The sequence below is a fragment of the Etheostoma cragini genome, chromosome 12, assembly GCF_013103735.1.
Source record: "Etheostoma cragini isolate CJK2018 chromosome 12, CSU_Ecrag_1.0, whole genome shotgun sequence".
Classification (NCBI taxonomy): Eukaryota; Metazoa; Chordata; class Actinopteri; order Perciformes; family Percidae; genus Etheostoma; species Etheostoma cragini.
Window position 1 is genome coordinate 5,858,201 of NC_048418.1, and position 17,500 is coordinate 5,875,700.

General features: G+C 42.4%; 1 protein-coding gene across 1 annotated transcript in view; it reads left to right on the top strand.

The window, feature by feature from the left end:
• Positions 1-1,242: 1,242 nt before the first annotated feature.
• rnf220a (ring finger protein 220a) overlaps positions 1,243-17,500 on the top strand; it is a 147,147-nt gene continuing 130,889 nt past the window's right edge. Inside the window, exon 1 of the mRNA XM_034887403.1 lies at positions 1,243-1,899. Within this exon, the coding sequence (XP_034743294.1) occupies positions 1,245-1,899 (655 nt within the window). The 5' untranslated portion in view covers positions 1,243-1,244. The remainder of the gene's footprint in view (positions 1,900-17,500) is intronic.

Consider the following 17,500-nt stretch of genomic DNA (forward strand, 5'->3'; position numbering starts at 1 on the left):
TGGGAGAAGTTTGGGTTTGAAATAGCTCTTGGCTTTTTGTCAAAGGGCAGGGATTTACAGGATTCGATCAACAGTGTCAACTTGAGGACACTTTTTCCCAAGAGGTTCTGAATTTGTGGTTTCAACTACAGTGTCTGCTTAAGAACTCTCTGTCCCAAAAGGTTCTGACTTCAAGCCTTGGCTGACAGACGCTCCTTTGTTTAAAAAAAATTCCACTCAGCTCCCAGCCTTTCCACTACACACAGATCGAGGTCATGCCATTGATCTTTGTCAGTTTAAAAAGCAGCACACCTTTTGGTTCATAAAAGTACCTATCATTAAGAAAAGACGAGGAGGTCTAAGATAATGATGAAAGGGTGTGCAGGGGGATTTTAATTTTTTGTATTATAGTTGCCAGTTTTGTCGCCACATACAGGATAGTTTCAGGGCTGTCCAAAACAGCAGAAACCTCAAGGAATCTGTGAAGGTAAAAATCTGTCAAAGGGCAGCTCCTATCTAGATACAAAAAAAATTGTATCTACTCATCACATTTTGAATGCCAGATGAGAGCTCAGTTTAGAAGTCCTTGTGACACCACATTTTTTAGGCTAACAATCTATTATTTGCGATTGGTAATAATGAATTAATCCTAAACGACACTGTAATACACTGAAAGTGACTGTAGGCTAATGCTTGTGTTTTGTATCCTCTCAGTTTGACGACCACATGAAGATGAGGAATCAGCTTTGATGACCTACGGATGTCCAGCCCTAACACCGGACCTTTTGGCTTCGGCAACACATCCATCAAACTCTCCAGGTGGGAGGCTTCTACTGCTTATTACCCAGGAAGAAAAACATAGTCTTGACCATTTATTGTGTAAGTCATCAGGACTGAAGTTGTCCAAACTTTAAAGTCTATGAAAGACTGAATATACCCAACGGCCCTTGCCTGGCACGGAATGACTGGACAGAACTGAGCTCAAGTGAATATAGCTGGAGACAGATTAACTCACTTACTCTCCATCGACGAGAAATGAACTGAACTCAAGCTAACCTGAACCGGCGTTGGCTGATTTCTTCAAGAATACTCCTTTTTTTTTTTTTTTTTTACACAAAAATCCAAATCCCTTTAGTCTCCAACCTAGGTTCCCTCACTGCCTCAGACCCTTTCCGAGGGTCTTGAACATAGTCTCAAATTTTATTGAGGAGGAATTATCTCCTCCTCCCCCTAAAATCCTTACGGCCTCTTTCTTCCGTCCAGACATGGATCTTCACAGGGCAGCCTTCAAGATGGAGAGCTCCTCCTACCTGCCCAATCCCCTGGCTTCCCCGGCCCTCATGGTCCTGGCCTCCACTGCTGAAGCCTCTCGCGATGCCTCAATTCCCTGCCAGCAGCCACGTCCATTTGGCGTCCCCGTTTCTGTTGAGAAAGATGTCCATTTGCCATTTAACAATGGTTCTTACACTTTTGCGTCAATGTACCACCGACAAGGCGCGGTCCCACCAGGATTCCCAAACAGGGATTTTCCTCCATCCCTCCTCCACCTCCATCATCAGTTTGCCCCACCTAACCTGGACTGCTCGCCAATCAGCATGCTGAATCACAGCGGTGTCGGCGCCTTCAGGCCCTTCGCCTCCCCCCAGGAAGATCGCGACGGAGTGCCAGGCGGGTATCAGTCCGCATTCACCCCAGCCAAGCGCCTCAAAGGCTGCCTGGATGCAGATGCTTCACCCCACCTGCGCTACTCTGATGCAGAGGGGAAAGAGTATGACTTTGGCGGTTCCCAGATCCCTCCCGGAGGCTCGCCCAGCAGCGCCTTGAAAGCAGTAGAGGACAGTGGGAAAAAGATCTTCGCTGTGTCAGGCCTCCTGTCTGATCGAGAGACTTCCTCCAGCCCAGAGGACCGCATTGAGCGCTGTAAGTAACTATTCATAGCTGTTCTACATTGTACTGAAGCAAATTAGAATCATATTGATTGGCAAATATAGATTGGTGACAAATGATAGAAAAAGCATGGAATATAACAACAATGTGAATCATATGCAATGGTTTCTGAAGTTACCAGTTCTCAACCGGATTAAACACCTATGGGAGATTTTGGAGCAACAAGTTAGACAGTGCTCCGTACCACTTTTATCCAAAGACAAATGAGAGACTATCCTTTGGTTGAATGGTTTTCATCCCTCCGGTAGAGTTAAAAAAATTGCAGAATTTGTGAAGGAGCCTTAAGCTTTTCTCCAGGCTCATAGTTAATGAGACACTTCATGTTGGGTTTTTCTTACATACATATTTATCACCCAGCTGTATTGAAGGAAATCTTGCAAGGCATATTCATTAAAACAAATTGTTGGTACTTGCATAATGTGCTCACATAACAATACATTTACACAAAACTCAAACTACAAAGACTTACACATTATTGTTGTAAAAGTCTCCTCCAGTGCAAACACAAATCAGCACTACTAATGATACAAAATAATATGTTGTGTGAGTGTGTGGTATGATGAAGGGTCGCACAACATACTTTTTCCATTGCGTGCTTTCTTTTAGCTTATTACAAATAGTTGATGTACTGATTTATGGTCTTCGATACACAACCTCATACTTCCAATGCTCATCCCACAATTTATCGAAACTGTCATAACAATTTAAACCACCATATTCCAGGATTATTCGATAGACAATAGTGATAATTAAAGCTCCAAACAAGACATACGCCCATACCTATACAGCAAGACACACACAAACACACACACACACAAATTTTATTCTGACTCAAATTAAAACAAAAGTACAACTTGCAGCAATTTTTGAAATAATGCAAATTTTGACACATTAGCATCACACACACCAATAAACAATCCCATCTATGTTTTCTTGTCATCATCTCTCCTGGCTCTCTCTATCCGTGTTTCACAAGCCCACAAGCTCCACCGGTCACATTAGCATTCACCGGTGGAAGGATGCCATTTGGCCCTCACGCACCGAGAATCTGATTTGGGTGTGTGTGTGTGTGTCTGAGTGTGTGTGTGTGTCTGTCTGCTTGTCTGCGTGTGTGCATGTGTGTTTGAGGGACTGGTTCAAAGACCGGCCATGCTCTTTGCCATCAGCATTCATCATAGCTCCACGCTGGCAGCCCTGTTGCCAAAAGATTTACCCACATACCCAAAACCTTGGCAGGCCATGTGTGTGAGTGTAATAAATGGGAGTTGGGAAAGGGGGTTGTAAGAACTCCAAGCACAAACACTCTTCCAGACACACAAACATCTTTCAGCATGAGCACCGACATCTCCTACACATGTCAACAAGCTGCAACGGATCGACTTAGACTTAGACTTAGACTTAGACAGACTTCATTGTCATTCAAATGAACATTCACAATATACAGTTGAGCGAGATTCCATTGCAAGGCTCTGAACAAAGAAAAAAAACAGAAGACAAGTAAAAGAAAGAGAAACAGCATTAATAAATATATATATATATATATATATATATATATATATATATATATATATATGGTATATATAATATATATATATAAAGTATAGTTTGTGCAATATAAAGTGTGTGCAAAATATAACATTAAAAATTATAAGACTATAATCATGACTAGTGCAAATATCAGTACCAGCAGAACATATTGCAGGGAAAATGAATGATATATATTTAAATTTAAAGCTACTCAGTGACAAATTAGGAGGCAGACAGAGGTGTGCCTGTCTAATTAAACAAAAAGAAAGTCTTTGTTTTTTTCATTCCGTCTCTTTTCTTAAATTCATTTCATCTCTCCTTTATGTTTTTACTTTGATATTCCTTCTTTCATTCCTCCTCCACCTCTTGTGCAAAGAGTGTGTGTGTGTGTGTGTGTGTGTGTGTGTGTGTGTGTGTTTTTGATGCATCCTTGATGGAACACATGAGAGACAGAGGCGACGACCTGAGACTGATCCGATAAAAAGACCACCGCAGGAGACACACAGAGAGTGAGAAAGAGAGGGATGAAGTAAGGAACGGAGAGAAGGAAATTGGGAAAATGACACCCGGTGGCTGGCTGGGGAGGAATGAGAAGGAGGAGAAAGATATCAAAGAAGCACATCAAAGTGAGACAGTGAAAGGGACAAGAACAGGAGAGAGAAGAAAAAAATGACAACTCTGCATTGGAATTGGATTTCATTGTCGTCTCATTAGACTGCCGATTTGAAACCTTTTTCACATGCATTGGCAAAAAACACATTTTCTGTTCATGGCGGCTTTGAGCAAAAGCTACTAGAGTACTGTCAAGACGCCGTTCTTCATGTGAACTGTGGTGGTGCCATGTTATCACCACAGATTTGTGAGCATTAAGACTAAGGCCAGAAATAGAATAGGAAATGGGTACAGGGCTCCTGTGCTGTCTTTTGGAACGGCAGAATCTGTATCTAATCAGGTTAAATCTTGGCACAAGTAGCCTCTACCTCTACCATAGGCTTCTAATGCAATTGGATGTGCAGAGGCACTGCTTACAGCAAAGAATTATGGGTTCTCCTTCACTGGTTTTGGCTATCCAGTAGAGGCGTAAAGAACAAACAACACTTGGTACAATCCCATGAGAGCAGTGCTCTTGCTGCTTCACACACACATTAGCTAACTAGCAGCATTCACGCTGCTTCACACATACCTCGGAAATCTCGCAGTGAAAAGAGGTTTATAATGCTGGGGATCATACAGTGTCAGATTGAGATTCTGGTTCAAAAGATTGAATGTTATTGGCATTTGCTGGAGATTGAAAATATATAACTCTTAATATCTTATGTATATCGTTGGTATGCTGTACATTTTATTGGCTACATGGTTCTGACTCACAAGGGTACATCTAGTGCAAGCATGACTTTGTAGATTCATCTCTGGCTTATGGACTTTGAATCCATTTGTGCCATTAAGGCTGCATCTTATCTATGTTGATATTATTGACATGGATACAATTTATAGCATTAAGATGCTGATATCTCTCCACTGAATTAATTACAGTGACTGTGATTATAGTGTCCAATGTTGACAGGAAACACAACATTTAGCTAGGCTTAGTCCCCCATTTTTAAACACCCTCAAAATCTCATTTTGTACAAGCCTGTTATTGTCCTAACTTGTCAAATCACGCAGGTCATTAAGTGGCCCTCAGCCTCTGATACGACGCACAACTTGCACGGCGTCTGTTTGAGATGCGCCGGGCACTTTGAGATGACATTAAGACATGTTAAGAAATGATGCCAAAGGGGCACCCAGAGCATTAAAAATGTGACACCAACGGGTCCTGACCAAGCGGCCATATTTGGCGAGCTGGGAGAGTGTGTTGCACTATCTGGGCTCTACGTTACATGTTTATTATTCTCTATGCACCGACTGCAGCGACATTGCAGTTGTGTCAATTCTTTCAAGTCATCTCCCATAACTTGTCAACGTTTTGACAAAATAATCTTAACTTAAAGTCCTCTCACTACATTCCATCTGGAGCTTTCAAATCTCCATTTGCTGATAATGGTCTTCATCAGAAAATGGCGTTTGCTCAGTAATCATGACTTAGCACCTGAAGTGTAAACAGAACCACCTACATGGCCATTTTCCAGTTTGGAGTTTATCCTGGCCTTAACGCTTCTACTCCATTTCATGTGATTTAGTAACAGAAACAACTATGTTAGCTTTCAGTAACGGTATTTTAAACGTGTTGCAGATTCTTAATACCACTACTTTGCCACATGTCTTGCATTCATCCACTCATATCTAGAATATATGTGTTTTGGTTCTATCCTATAAAAGCCCAATCACCTGTCATGCTGGTTAATCCCAAATGTGAAGGAGATCCTCACTTCCTTTTTTCTTCTTTGCTTCACACTAAAACAAAAATGATATTAACACAACTTGAAAAACCCTACAATTCTACCTTGCCCGCATCCAGTTCTGTCAAGCCTGCCTTCATGCCACTCCAAGGAACAGTGGCCTACTCTGTGCTAAGCCCTCCCAAATCCCCCCACTGCACCGGCAGGCACGTCGGCTGTTAACTAAACCCGCTAACCTGTCAGCCGCTAAACCTGCACATAAAGGCCCCATCATGCCTTAAGAGGACTATGCATGTCATATTATTGTAAAAGCTATTAGCATTTAGTGTATTCCCATTGTAAGGTTTCAGCACAGGAATAAAGGTGTGCTAAGCAGCGGAGGGTTTTGTGTGTATACAGTAAAAGAGAGAATAAAATGATGGGATGTGTGATTGGAATTAATGGGAATGTTGACAAATGACACTACCCCTCCCCCCCTGCCCGTTTGCTGTTCACTTGTTTGTTTGTGGAGGGGATTTGATGTTTTTGCCCGACATGTCAAAGTGAAGCTTTGTGTGTCAGTATCCAGCAAGCTCCATCGTCTTTGTTTTCCTCTGCCTTATACTTATATTTTGTTCTCTCCATCTTTTTTCCTCCACATCCTCTCTCCTCCCCCTTTTGTGTGTGTGTGTGTGTGCATCTCCCCATATGAGTGTGTGAGACAGCTGTAGTCTGTTTGTTTACACCATCTCTGCTCTCCACGTTTAAAAGGCTAAAAGATTTAGACTAAACCTGACCGTGAATGGCTAACCCAGCTTTGTCATCTTCCTTTCTTCCTTACCTTTTCGTTTTTGTTTTCATTCTTCAATGGAAATTTTCTATGCCTACATTAAGAAACGCCCTAAATACAAGAAACTAAGAATTAAAAAAATTCAACAAGAAAAAAAAAATGTACAGCTGAAAAAGAAACTGAGATTTCTGGCGGGGAAAGAAAGAAAAAAAATTCTTTTAGCACAGAGAGAGGGGAAGTAACGTATGGGGGGGGGATAAAATAAAGGATAAAAGCAATACAAAAAAAAGGTTGTGGGAAGGAAAGAGGGAGGATGGTGAGATTGAGAGCTGGAATGCAGATCCCATCTGCCCGACTGACATACAACCAGAGGAATCCTAAGACAGTCCACCACAGGCAGTTCAATATTTTTGCATTAGTATAGTCAAACGTATTGTGCCTACTTCAGAGTAGTGTTAGTGAAATCACCTTGATGCACTGACGGAATGTGCCTCCTTTGACCTGACCTGACGATGATGATGATGTGTTAAAAAAATAGTCACAATCCAAAAAACTAGAGCTCAAAATGTGCAGGGGGACCTATTTCTCATATTCTCATCAACATCAATAGCAGTTTAAACATTTACCAGAGTGCATCACACACAGCTGTTAAAACACACAGCGAGAGGCCTCCTCTTCACTTTTGTTCTGTTCTTTTTTTGGTGTTGCCTCTTTTCTTTGTTTATCTTCAACTTTTTTCCCCCTCTTTCAAAGAGCAAATGTCTTGTGTGTTGTTTCTTTCTGGGGTTGGAATTGTTGTAGCTAAAAAAAAAAAAAAGGGGAGAAAAAAATAAACAAACCTCTCTTCTCACAAAGGGAAGATGGATGATAGTGAGACTGATGTTGATGGATGACAACCAGATTTGGTTTTGAATTTTGTTTCCATCTTCAATGCTTAGCAGTCATTACAGTGGGATCTCTGTGCTACGCGTCCCACTGACAACTGTCAATCAAACTCTGTGGGTGGGGCATCTGCAAGGGTCAACCTTGGACTGTTAATGTCTCAGTGTTACTTTATTTATTAATTCATTCATTTCCAATCCTTTCTTCCCCTGCCTTGGCATGTAAGGAGTTAATAAATCAGCCAAGGAGACAGAACGCTCATCTTACTCCTTGTCCTCACAAAAATCTCCCTCCTCCTCCTCCTACTCCTCCTCCTCTCCCCCTTCCATCTCTGCCTGTCACGGTCTAGTGGCAGGGTTAAGTTAAGTAAGAGTGTTCTAATAATTAGGACTGGGACTGTGTGTGTGTGTGTGTGTGTGTGTGTGTGTGTGTGTGTGTGTGTGTGTGTGTGTGTGTGTGTGTGTGTGTGTGTGTGTGTGTGTGTGTGTGTGTGTGTGTGTGTCTTCCTGACAGTGCTTAGCCAGATGTTAAAAGGCTTGTCCCTCTCATGTTGCCTCCCTGTCAGTTCCACTGTGTGCCACACACACTCACTCACACACACATACACACTGGCTACTGTCCTACTTATGGTGGCTTTGTTTACCCCCAAGTGTGTGCCCTTCTGCCCTTCTGGCAGCTCCCCCAGGGTGAGGAGTGTGCGTCTGTTTCCCCATGTATACCAGCCTTCATGCATCTGATCCATACAGTCCACCTTAAGGGGGTAATGATAGTTTAAGTTTCTTTTTAATGGGACTTTTAGTTTTTACTCTTAGAAACATTATTTATTTTAAATGAAATAGTTGTTGGAATCTGGGAGTATCTCTCTTTCAAGCCATTCCTTTCTCATCCCTCTCACTGGGTGGTAACTGGAAGAAGGCGGCAATTGTCTGTCAGTCTTTCTGTCTGTCTGTCTGTCTGTCTGTCTGTCTGTCTGTGCATGTGTGTGTGTGTGTGTGTGTGTGTGTGTGTTTGTGTGTGTTAGTCACTTGGTGTGAGTCGTCTTGCGGTCATTGTTGCGACGCTGCGCAGATCAAGGATTAGTCGCTTCCTGTCGAGCCTTTTGTCGCCCCAGCCACTCACTCATTTGGACACAGATCACTGTGTGTGTGTGTGTGTGTGTGTGTGTGTGTGTGCGTGCGTGCGTGTGCGTGGAGGAGTAGGTTACACAAGTGAGCCACTAGAGCTGGTGTAAGGCAAATGAAGGAGAGCAGATGAGATGAGAAGATTCCCTCTGTGGCGCCCTGCAAAAATATTCGCTGGCCTCAAAAGTCATTTTCATTTTCTTTAACTCTTTAAATGGGACTTTTTTTCTTCTAATGACCTGTCAATATGGGGGTCATAATACTTCCTTTGTTCCCACTGCTGTTTACTTGGGAATTTTCTAGAAACAACGGAAACGTGTAAAACTTCAGGTAGACCACTCTAAGGACAGGATGTCACTTTACATTTAGGGAGTTCTCGGAGCAGGTTGCTTTAAAGGGAAAATCCCATTGTACAAAGACAGTGTCTCTCTCTCTCTCTCTCTCTCTCTCTCTCTCTCTCTCTCTCTCTCTCTCTCTCTCTCTCTCTCTCTCTCTCACACACACTCTCTCTCACTCTTTCTCTCTCTCACACACATACACACACACACACAGGCCCGGGTCTGTAACGTCCCCATTTACGGAATTCCACTTTGTTACCCTGGTGATGTCAGCATTGGCCAATAAAAACCCTGCGTTAAAACTCCACTGAGCCTCATACAACCACAGCACAGCACACCTGGCAACACAACACACATTTAGCTTTTATTATGCGTACACAAACACACACACACACACACACACATACACACACACACGCTCACATAAGGTCAAAGCATACCACAGCCCTGAACTGTCCTCTACATTCTGTTACATTCTGAGTTTCCATTAGTGGTGAAAAGAGTAAATGGGCTCCAACATGTTTATCCTCTTCACTGAAGCTGAAGAGAAAAGCTGTGAAAATCCACTAAGTCGTGGTTTAACTTGACCAAAGACTCCCAATTAAATTTAAAATTGTATACAGTGTAAACGTGATTCTACTGTATAAAGTTACATGGTGTACCTTTATGTTTGCAAGTGTTTCTGCAAGTCTGGCTGAAGGGAATCTTATTTCTCAGGAGATCTCCAGCATTTAGACACCTCCTAATAGAGGTGTGTTAAAAGATTCTCTAATCATTAGTCTGGCATTGTCTCCGTTTGTCTTCTTATTTCTTCCTCTTCTCTTTCTCTAGCCTACCTCTACCTCAATCTTTCTCTTCTTCAATCCATTCTGTCCTCATCTCCTCCCCCCCCCCCCCTTTTCTCCTCTCCTCTTCTCTCCTCAGTAATCTAATCTGCACCCAGTTTGTGGATGCAGTCTAGTGTGACAGGCCTCCCCCCTTTGCTTCTCTCACTTTCTCTCTCACGCACACACACACACACAAACACACGCAACAGACAGGCCTGTTTCCAAAAAGCCCATTTGCTTGGCAGAGCCCACCCCTCCCTGTCTTGGTCACACCCTCTTTAATATTGAATTATTCATCAAATCTGATTGGTTCCTGCTGATGGCGGCCATGATGCGAACGAACAGTTTGTGTGTGTGTGTGTTTGTGTGTGTGTGTGTGTGTGTGTGTGCGTGTGTGTGTGTGTGAGAGAGAGAGAGAGAGAGCTAGGAGGGGGAGTTGTGGGTTTGAGATCGTTAGTTGTACTTAACGCACTGTCGCTTCACAAAGCTGGACTGGCCCGTTACGCAGCACACACACATGCACACACCTTTTCTCTTTTTTACAAAAGTGACTTAACCACTTGCACCTGTAAATTTTTTGGAAGTGAAACACATCTTCAAACAAGGAAGAAGGATCTTGTTTGTGTTATTATTTGACAGTGAACTATTCTTTCCCTGAAATTGAAAGTTGCAGTTAGTGATCAGAAATCCACATCAGTGTGGATTGTCGCATGTGACTTCTTCCTCTTTGCAACTAAAAATTGACCAAATGGAACAAAGCTTAGCATCTTCTGCAAATAAAGGCCTTCAAAGTCCCTTAGAAAGGTGAAACCAATCAATAATGGGTGTTTTATATGCATGCCCGAGTGTGTGTGCATTCTCATATGATTTGCATGCACCAGATTCTTCACTATTCAATATTGGGAGTGCACCCTTAGCAGCAAAGGTCTCATTGAAGTCTGTGCAGAAACAGGCTGTTTTATCACCTTCACTTCCTTAGAATGTTTTCCCTTTGTCATAGCAAATTCTCGTGAAATGCTAATTCCCATGCTAACAATTTAATGACGGATGAAGTGCTCCAACCAAAAGGCCATCTGAGAACATTGATTTAAACGGGGTGTCCCTTCCATGGAATGTTCCTCGCTTGTGAGACACTTCAACTCCAAACATAATGGTGCATGTCTCTCCTACGGCATGATCAGGTTTATCCACAATACTCCCCTGCACCTCTAGTGTGTTTGTATGCGCGTGAAATTGCATTCATGCAGCAGGTTTTGTTAAAGGCATAAACAGTCGATGATCACGGATTTGCCAGCACTTCAGAAGAAGACGCGGATAAAGAAAGGATGAGTGTGTCGATGTTTGCGCACGTGCGTGTGTTCGTAAACTCAAATGCCTCACAAGGCACTCCACGTTGACCCTGTGGTGCCTCTGCATATCTAAAAGGCATTAGAGGGACGTAGAGACGGTCTGTCCAAGGTGTTTTTCCCCCGTTGTGGTTGAGTCTCTAAGCAGAGCTGAGGCACACACGCTGCACTCAGGGTTGAGGGAGGGACCTTTGTTGCAGGTACATTTTTAAATGAAGAAAAGGCTAGTTTTAGTAAAACTCAAGAAACACAATATGCCTCTTCAAGCTCTCCTCTTCATCCTCTTTCACACCCTCAGCCTATCACTCATTCCCTCTATCCCTCCCCCTTACCTCTCTCTTCTTCTTCTTCTACTTCTTCTCCCCGTCACCGGGTGTGTGTGGAAACCCAGCCCACTGTTCAGCAGATGAATAATTTAGCGGTGTGTGTATCATCTGTTTACCGTGCTAATCCATCTGTCAGCAGGCACCTATCGATTTGCGCCTGCCTGGTAATTGTGCATCCGCGCCACACGCACACATCTATGCGCATACACAAACACACCCATGCGTTTGCCAGAGGTGTGCGCACACTCGTGCAACTATATGATGTGCATGTTAGCTCATATTCCGATCCTGTAGTTGTCAGCTGGCCACCCGGACACTTCATTTGCACTGAGTGAAACTAATTTTAGGGTCAAGGTCACACAAAATCACATTGGCTTCATTTGAGTTCAGGGTTTTATTACAGACATGTGCGTTTGTGGTTTCTTTAAATTATCAGCTAATGTTGGTCATAGTTCATGCTTTAATCTAAAGACAAAGCAAACAAATGCACTTAATAATATAAAATGCACCTGCAAATTTCCATAACACCCACAATTTGGACATACGAGCTTGTTGGAACGGAAGAAAAACAGTATTAGTTTCAAATATGGAAAATAGGACGAAAAGACAATTACTTTGTAAGAAAAAAAAGGGACTTGACTGAAAAGTACCCTTAGGTGTTGCTCAGATGGGAGATGCAGTGGCTGCATCGATTCTAAATAACATCTCAAATCTGACAGTGAAAGTGAGAAGTGCATAAAACTAAGGCAAAGAATAACACATCTTCATCTCATCTTTGTTGTTTCAGTTCTGAATTCCCTCTTTTATACATCACTCACTTAATCCTCCCTCTTGGTCTTTGAATCCCTTCTTTCTCCCTTCATCTTTTTGCTTTTTATTTTTATATTCAAGCCTTCAGATTGTTAGGACCTCTATGTAGTAAGAGTTTACTGAAGACTTTGTCACATCTGGATTTAACTTGTCACCTAAACACAATTTGTAGCCTTCTAAACATTTGCCTCAAAATGCTACAGCTTCAGTATGTTTTTTTTATAGAATAATTAAACGTTTAAGCAGCTATATTTTATCCCTTATGGTTTTCACTTTACGATGTCTCATTAAATGATCAGTATTTGGACATTTTAACTGACAAAGGAGTGAATAATAATGTATATACCTTACAAAATGACTTAGATTTTTTTAAAGGCTGAATATTAAGGACAGAGATGAAAACAAATCGTTTCCATAAATATAGAGAGACAGTGGGAGACACGGAGCGCAGTACTATAATGAATCCATGTGTGACCATTGATGGTTGTAATTATCAAATGGCTGGTTTTAAAAGCTCATTGATTGATGTCATTAGCTCCATGAGTGATTACTAATTGCTGTTAACCACACACACACACACACACACACACACACACACACATATAAAAGCATTCATCAAACACCGACACAGTCATACATCTTTACTGATTATTATTGGAAGGATGAGGGATCGACGGACACAGCAAAATGAAATCATGTGAAGAGCTGAAGTAGAGGAGAGAAAGAGAGAAGTATGTACACAAGGCGTGTTAACATGTATTTTTTTAACATTATCTCTCACCATCACTTCATTCTTATAATCCATATGATCCATTTCAAATGGCCTTGGGTCCTTTGATCAGCTTAGTAATCACATCCATTAGACGTAATTTTGAATTATCCCGAGCAGAAATATCCAGCGTTTAAGACTATTATCTACTTAACCCTGTGGTGTTTTTGTGCTCTCAGACCTCACAGCCCACTTTACAGCTGCTCGACAATAAAAGGAGTCACAGTGATGATTTACATTCAATAATCCTTCTTTAGAGACTCACGTTTATTTGTTTGTCCGGACATAAAAAACTTCTTTCAATCTTTATTGTATGCTCAGCAAATGTTTACATTTCAAATCTTAGGCTTTTTTGTTGTAATAAGGGCAATAAACCACAATGCAGTCTGGGAAATATAATGATGGGTTATATGTGCTTTTTGAATGTTTGGAATTTTTTACAAAATCAAGCAAGACTGCACAAACTGTCCAGTAGAATGACATTTTGAGAAAGAACACATGAGACTGAATGAGATGAATACTTGAAGGGTGTCAACTCAGTAGACTTAAAGGGACATTAGCGAATTAAGAGAATGGACAAGGTATAACAGGGAAGCCTGGAGTGTATTTTGGTCTGTTCTGTTGAGCACCTCCACACTGACTCCATTCTCTCTTGGTTTTTGCTTTCAGTATCCTTCTCTCCACTCTTCTCTTTCCTGACTATTGAGTCAACCTCTATTTTCTGCTTCTCTCTTGTCCTGTCCACTTTTAGAAGTTGACAGTATAGTTCACTCTGCTATGCCAGAAGTAAAAGTCCCGGCTTGGATTCTAACCATTTATATTGATCAATTTTAGTTTCTTACATCTCTGCTTGATAATTGTCTCTTTTAATGGTTATTGTGCAAGCAAAGAAAAGGTGGAGTCAGGTGGGTGTAAAGAGTTGCAGTTGTTTACTTTGATGAGAGGTAAAAGTCAAAAGCTAGAGGCCAATCTGATTGTTGTATGTGTCTGTTTTTATCCACACACATTGCCCTCTTTCTTCTTTGTGTTGTGTGTCCTACCCTGAATCACGACACTTGCCAGAGCTGTGTTCTGGTGTCCAAACTGGGCTTCTCCACCATCCTTCTCTGACAAACTCACACACATACAGTGCAAGCGTACACACACTCAGCGGGGTACGCAGCAGGGTTCATTTCGATGTGGAACGTTTAATATCACATCCCTGTGGCAAAATGCTCGGAATTCTGCTCTCCTGGAGAAGCGTCACATCTTTGTGTGTGTCTCTTTCCATCTGTTTTTGTGTGTGTGTGTGTGTGTGTGTGTGTGTGTGTGTGTGTGTAGAAGCAGGCAAGGGCTTAGCAGAGCAAAAGAGAGCAAATCTGTCAGTTCTCCCTGGGCAGACAACCCTTCTGACCCTCATTCAAAGACATATTGATTCTCCTCTACACCCAACAGGGGAGGGTGTGTGGGGGTGGGGGGGGATGCACAATTGCCGATCGGTCCTCCCTGCTTCCTTCATAAGCACAGAGCCTTGTTCCTGCAGCAGCAAAGTGTAAATAAGTAATAAACATTTTGAATTGTGTAGTCACTTTTTTTAATACTTTATATGTGACTCCACACACATAGTCACCATGAAAGATGGAGATTATTTCAACAAGTAAAACCATAGATCTTAAAAAACACAGCCTGACCTAGTTTGCGGTTCTTCAGGGCTTTTATCTGTCTTGCTCTGTTTCCTCTCTTACATACATAAAGAAATAAAGTCAGTGGGCGAAAAACACAAACTGAGCCAGCCACAGAGACGAGCTTTCAGCTTTTCTCTTATCTTAGCACTAACACCATATTAAACCTAGTGGTCCACTTGTTAGCTCTACCTTGTTTCCAGGAAGAAGCTGAAGCCTAATGACCTATGGGACGTCACCAGTCGGGTCTCTGCAGTCTGTTAGGGACCCTATGTGTACTTACATGTAATTGTCAGAGCAGTGTCGCGCAAAGACTGGGTCAGGACCTTAAGGCCAGTGGTGGGAAGATTAACCCCCCCCCCCCCCTCCCCCCCCCAATCACACTGAAAATGCTGTTGACCAAAGCTTCTTGCTGTGGGTTGCCAAGGACTGAAGTGACTGCGGGGTCGGTCCACCACAGGATGATGAATACTCGGATATGGTCTCTGTATACTCCACAACAGTATTCTGCAGAGGGAACAAAGTAAAAATCACTTTTTCACTTTCCTGCCCAACTATTGTGCTATATGTTTACTCACTGAATGTTAAAGTCCAATTTTCACTCTCCTTTTAGCTCTGTTTTGGTCTCATAAGAGAAATCCATCTGGCGCAATAGTGGCTAAAAGTGTGTAAACTGTGCAGCTTTAAAAAACAGTAGGAATAAATGGATTTAACCTGCCCAGAAAAAAACAACACATTGACTTTGTGTCAATGTCGTGAAGGCTTGTTGCATGTTTATGTGATTGTGTGTGTGCTCGCTGTTGGGTCACATGTCTTGCGACCTGGCACAGAAGCACAGCGCGAGTTCTCTGGTAATAGCTGGTCGCTGGGGGCAACCGGTCATGGCAGCGTGTGTGTTGGAGGCTAGTGTGAGGTGGGAGGAAAAGGCTCCGACATGGCGGCGTTGTTGTCTACAGCATGGCAGGGTCGTGGTTGAATCCTGACCCTGCTCCTGCTAGCGCACACGCACACGCACACGCACACGCACACCCTCACACCCACACACACACACACACACACACACACGGTCAGTGGTATAAGCTGAAAAGTGCTGGCTGCAGTAATGAAAGGCAGGTGCACTGGGAGGCTGACGGAGTAATAGGAAGAGAAAATGAGAGGGGACAAAAAGAACAAGTGAAAGTCAAAGCAGGTGGGCAAAAAAGAACGGCTGATGGACTTCATGTGCATGATGATGTTTAATGTGTTTGTGTGAGTTGGACAGAGACAAGCAAGACATAAAAGACCAGAAGACAGGCAGAAATTGTTTGTGTGTTTACTTCTGTACGTGTGATCTGGATAGGTAATGTGTCATACCACCTGAGGGCACTTTAACCGCCCCTGTCGTCACTGCATTCATAATTACCCATCAATACACACATCGCACACTGAGGTGGCTGATGTGGGATGTCTGGCATCAGGCATCCATCACCTTCTTACACACACACACACACACACACACACACACACACACACACACACACCCATCAATAATGGGTCAGAATGCTAATTGTAGCATTTGACCAGAGGGTTGACAAATTATAATATTCAGACTCCTGCAGACTAAAAGGTGTATGTCACCCAAATTATGCTAATTCTTTATTATTACCTAAACAAAGCATCATGGTGGCTGGAGGCCTCAGGTAAATGGTGTATAACTGGCAACACTGTGCACAATACATGTGATAATCTGCAATGTAATGTGTTGTTTGGTCTGTGGCCTAGAAACCTGTACCAGATGGCATCAAGATGCTGGTCATGTTAATTAGATGAATCGGACTCGGCTATTCAAACCTAAAAGACCGATGGAAAATCGATCTGTTTTAAAATCATACGTAGTATATATATTTTGAATCAATTATTTGGAGGATTTTTTCTATAAATTACTAGATATCAGCATGTGTAGCATCTTTATTATTTGACTTTTTCTCTGTTGTGTTCCACTTAAATGCCATTACATTATGCTTGCACCACAGAATAGAACAAAAATGAGGAAATGAGTTATAGTAAACTTACACTCTTACAATTTGTGGTTGACACAATCCGGCATTCTGAAACCACACAAATAAAAAAAAAAAGCATGGATTTGAATTTGTGACTGAACTTGATTAAGATCATATAAACACAATATACACACACCTTGTCTGTATTGGTTTCCCTCTATATCTCCTTGTTCCTTTGTCACTGTCTGTCTCTCTCTCACACACAGACACACACACACACACACACACACATTGCGGGCCACAGATGGCATGGTGGTGTCAGGGTGAGAGGGGTTTGTTAGGATCAAAGAGCTCCAGTGTGTGGCCCCTCCACCCTTCACTTTCTTTCTTCTTCTCTTTCTCTTTCTGTTTGTCATTTTATTCCTCCCCTTCCTCTGCTTTCAATTTCACTTCCTCTCTCCCCTCCCTCCCTTTTCTCTCTCTCTCTCTCTCTCGCTTCGTCTCTCTTCATTTTTTCCCCTAATCTGTCCATCAGAAGTGTTGATAAATTATTCATGCCTCTGTCTGTCCCCAAAGCCTTGTCACCTCTTCTCCACTCGCCGGCTCCTCTGCTTCCTCTCCTCTGTTGCCTTCATCCCTTCCTCCCTCTCTTGCCTCCTCTCATCTTCTCTTCCCTCCGCTCCACTTCCTCCTCCTCCTCTTCCAATTCCTCCTCATCTTCTTCTTCTTCCTCTAGTCTTGCAGAAAGCTCAACAAAACACACGAACTGCCATCAAAAACCAAAGCGGTACGAGTTGATAAGGATTTGCAATGATTCCAGCAGCTTTGAGCTATATCTTAATGGTTTTGTGCAAAATCAATCCAATATAACACAGACTTG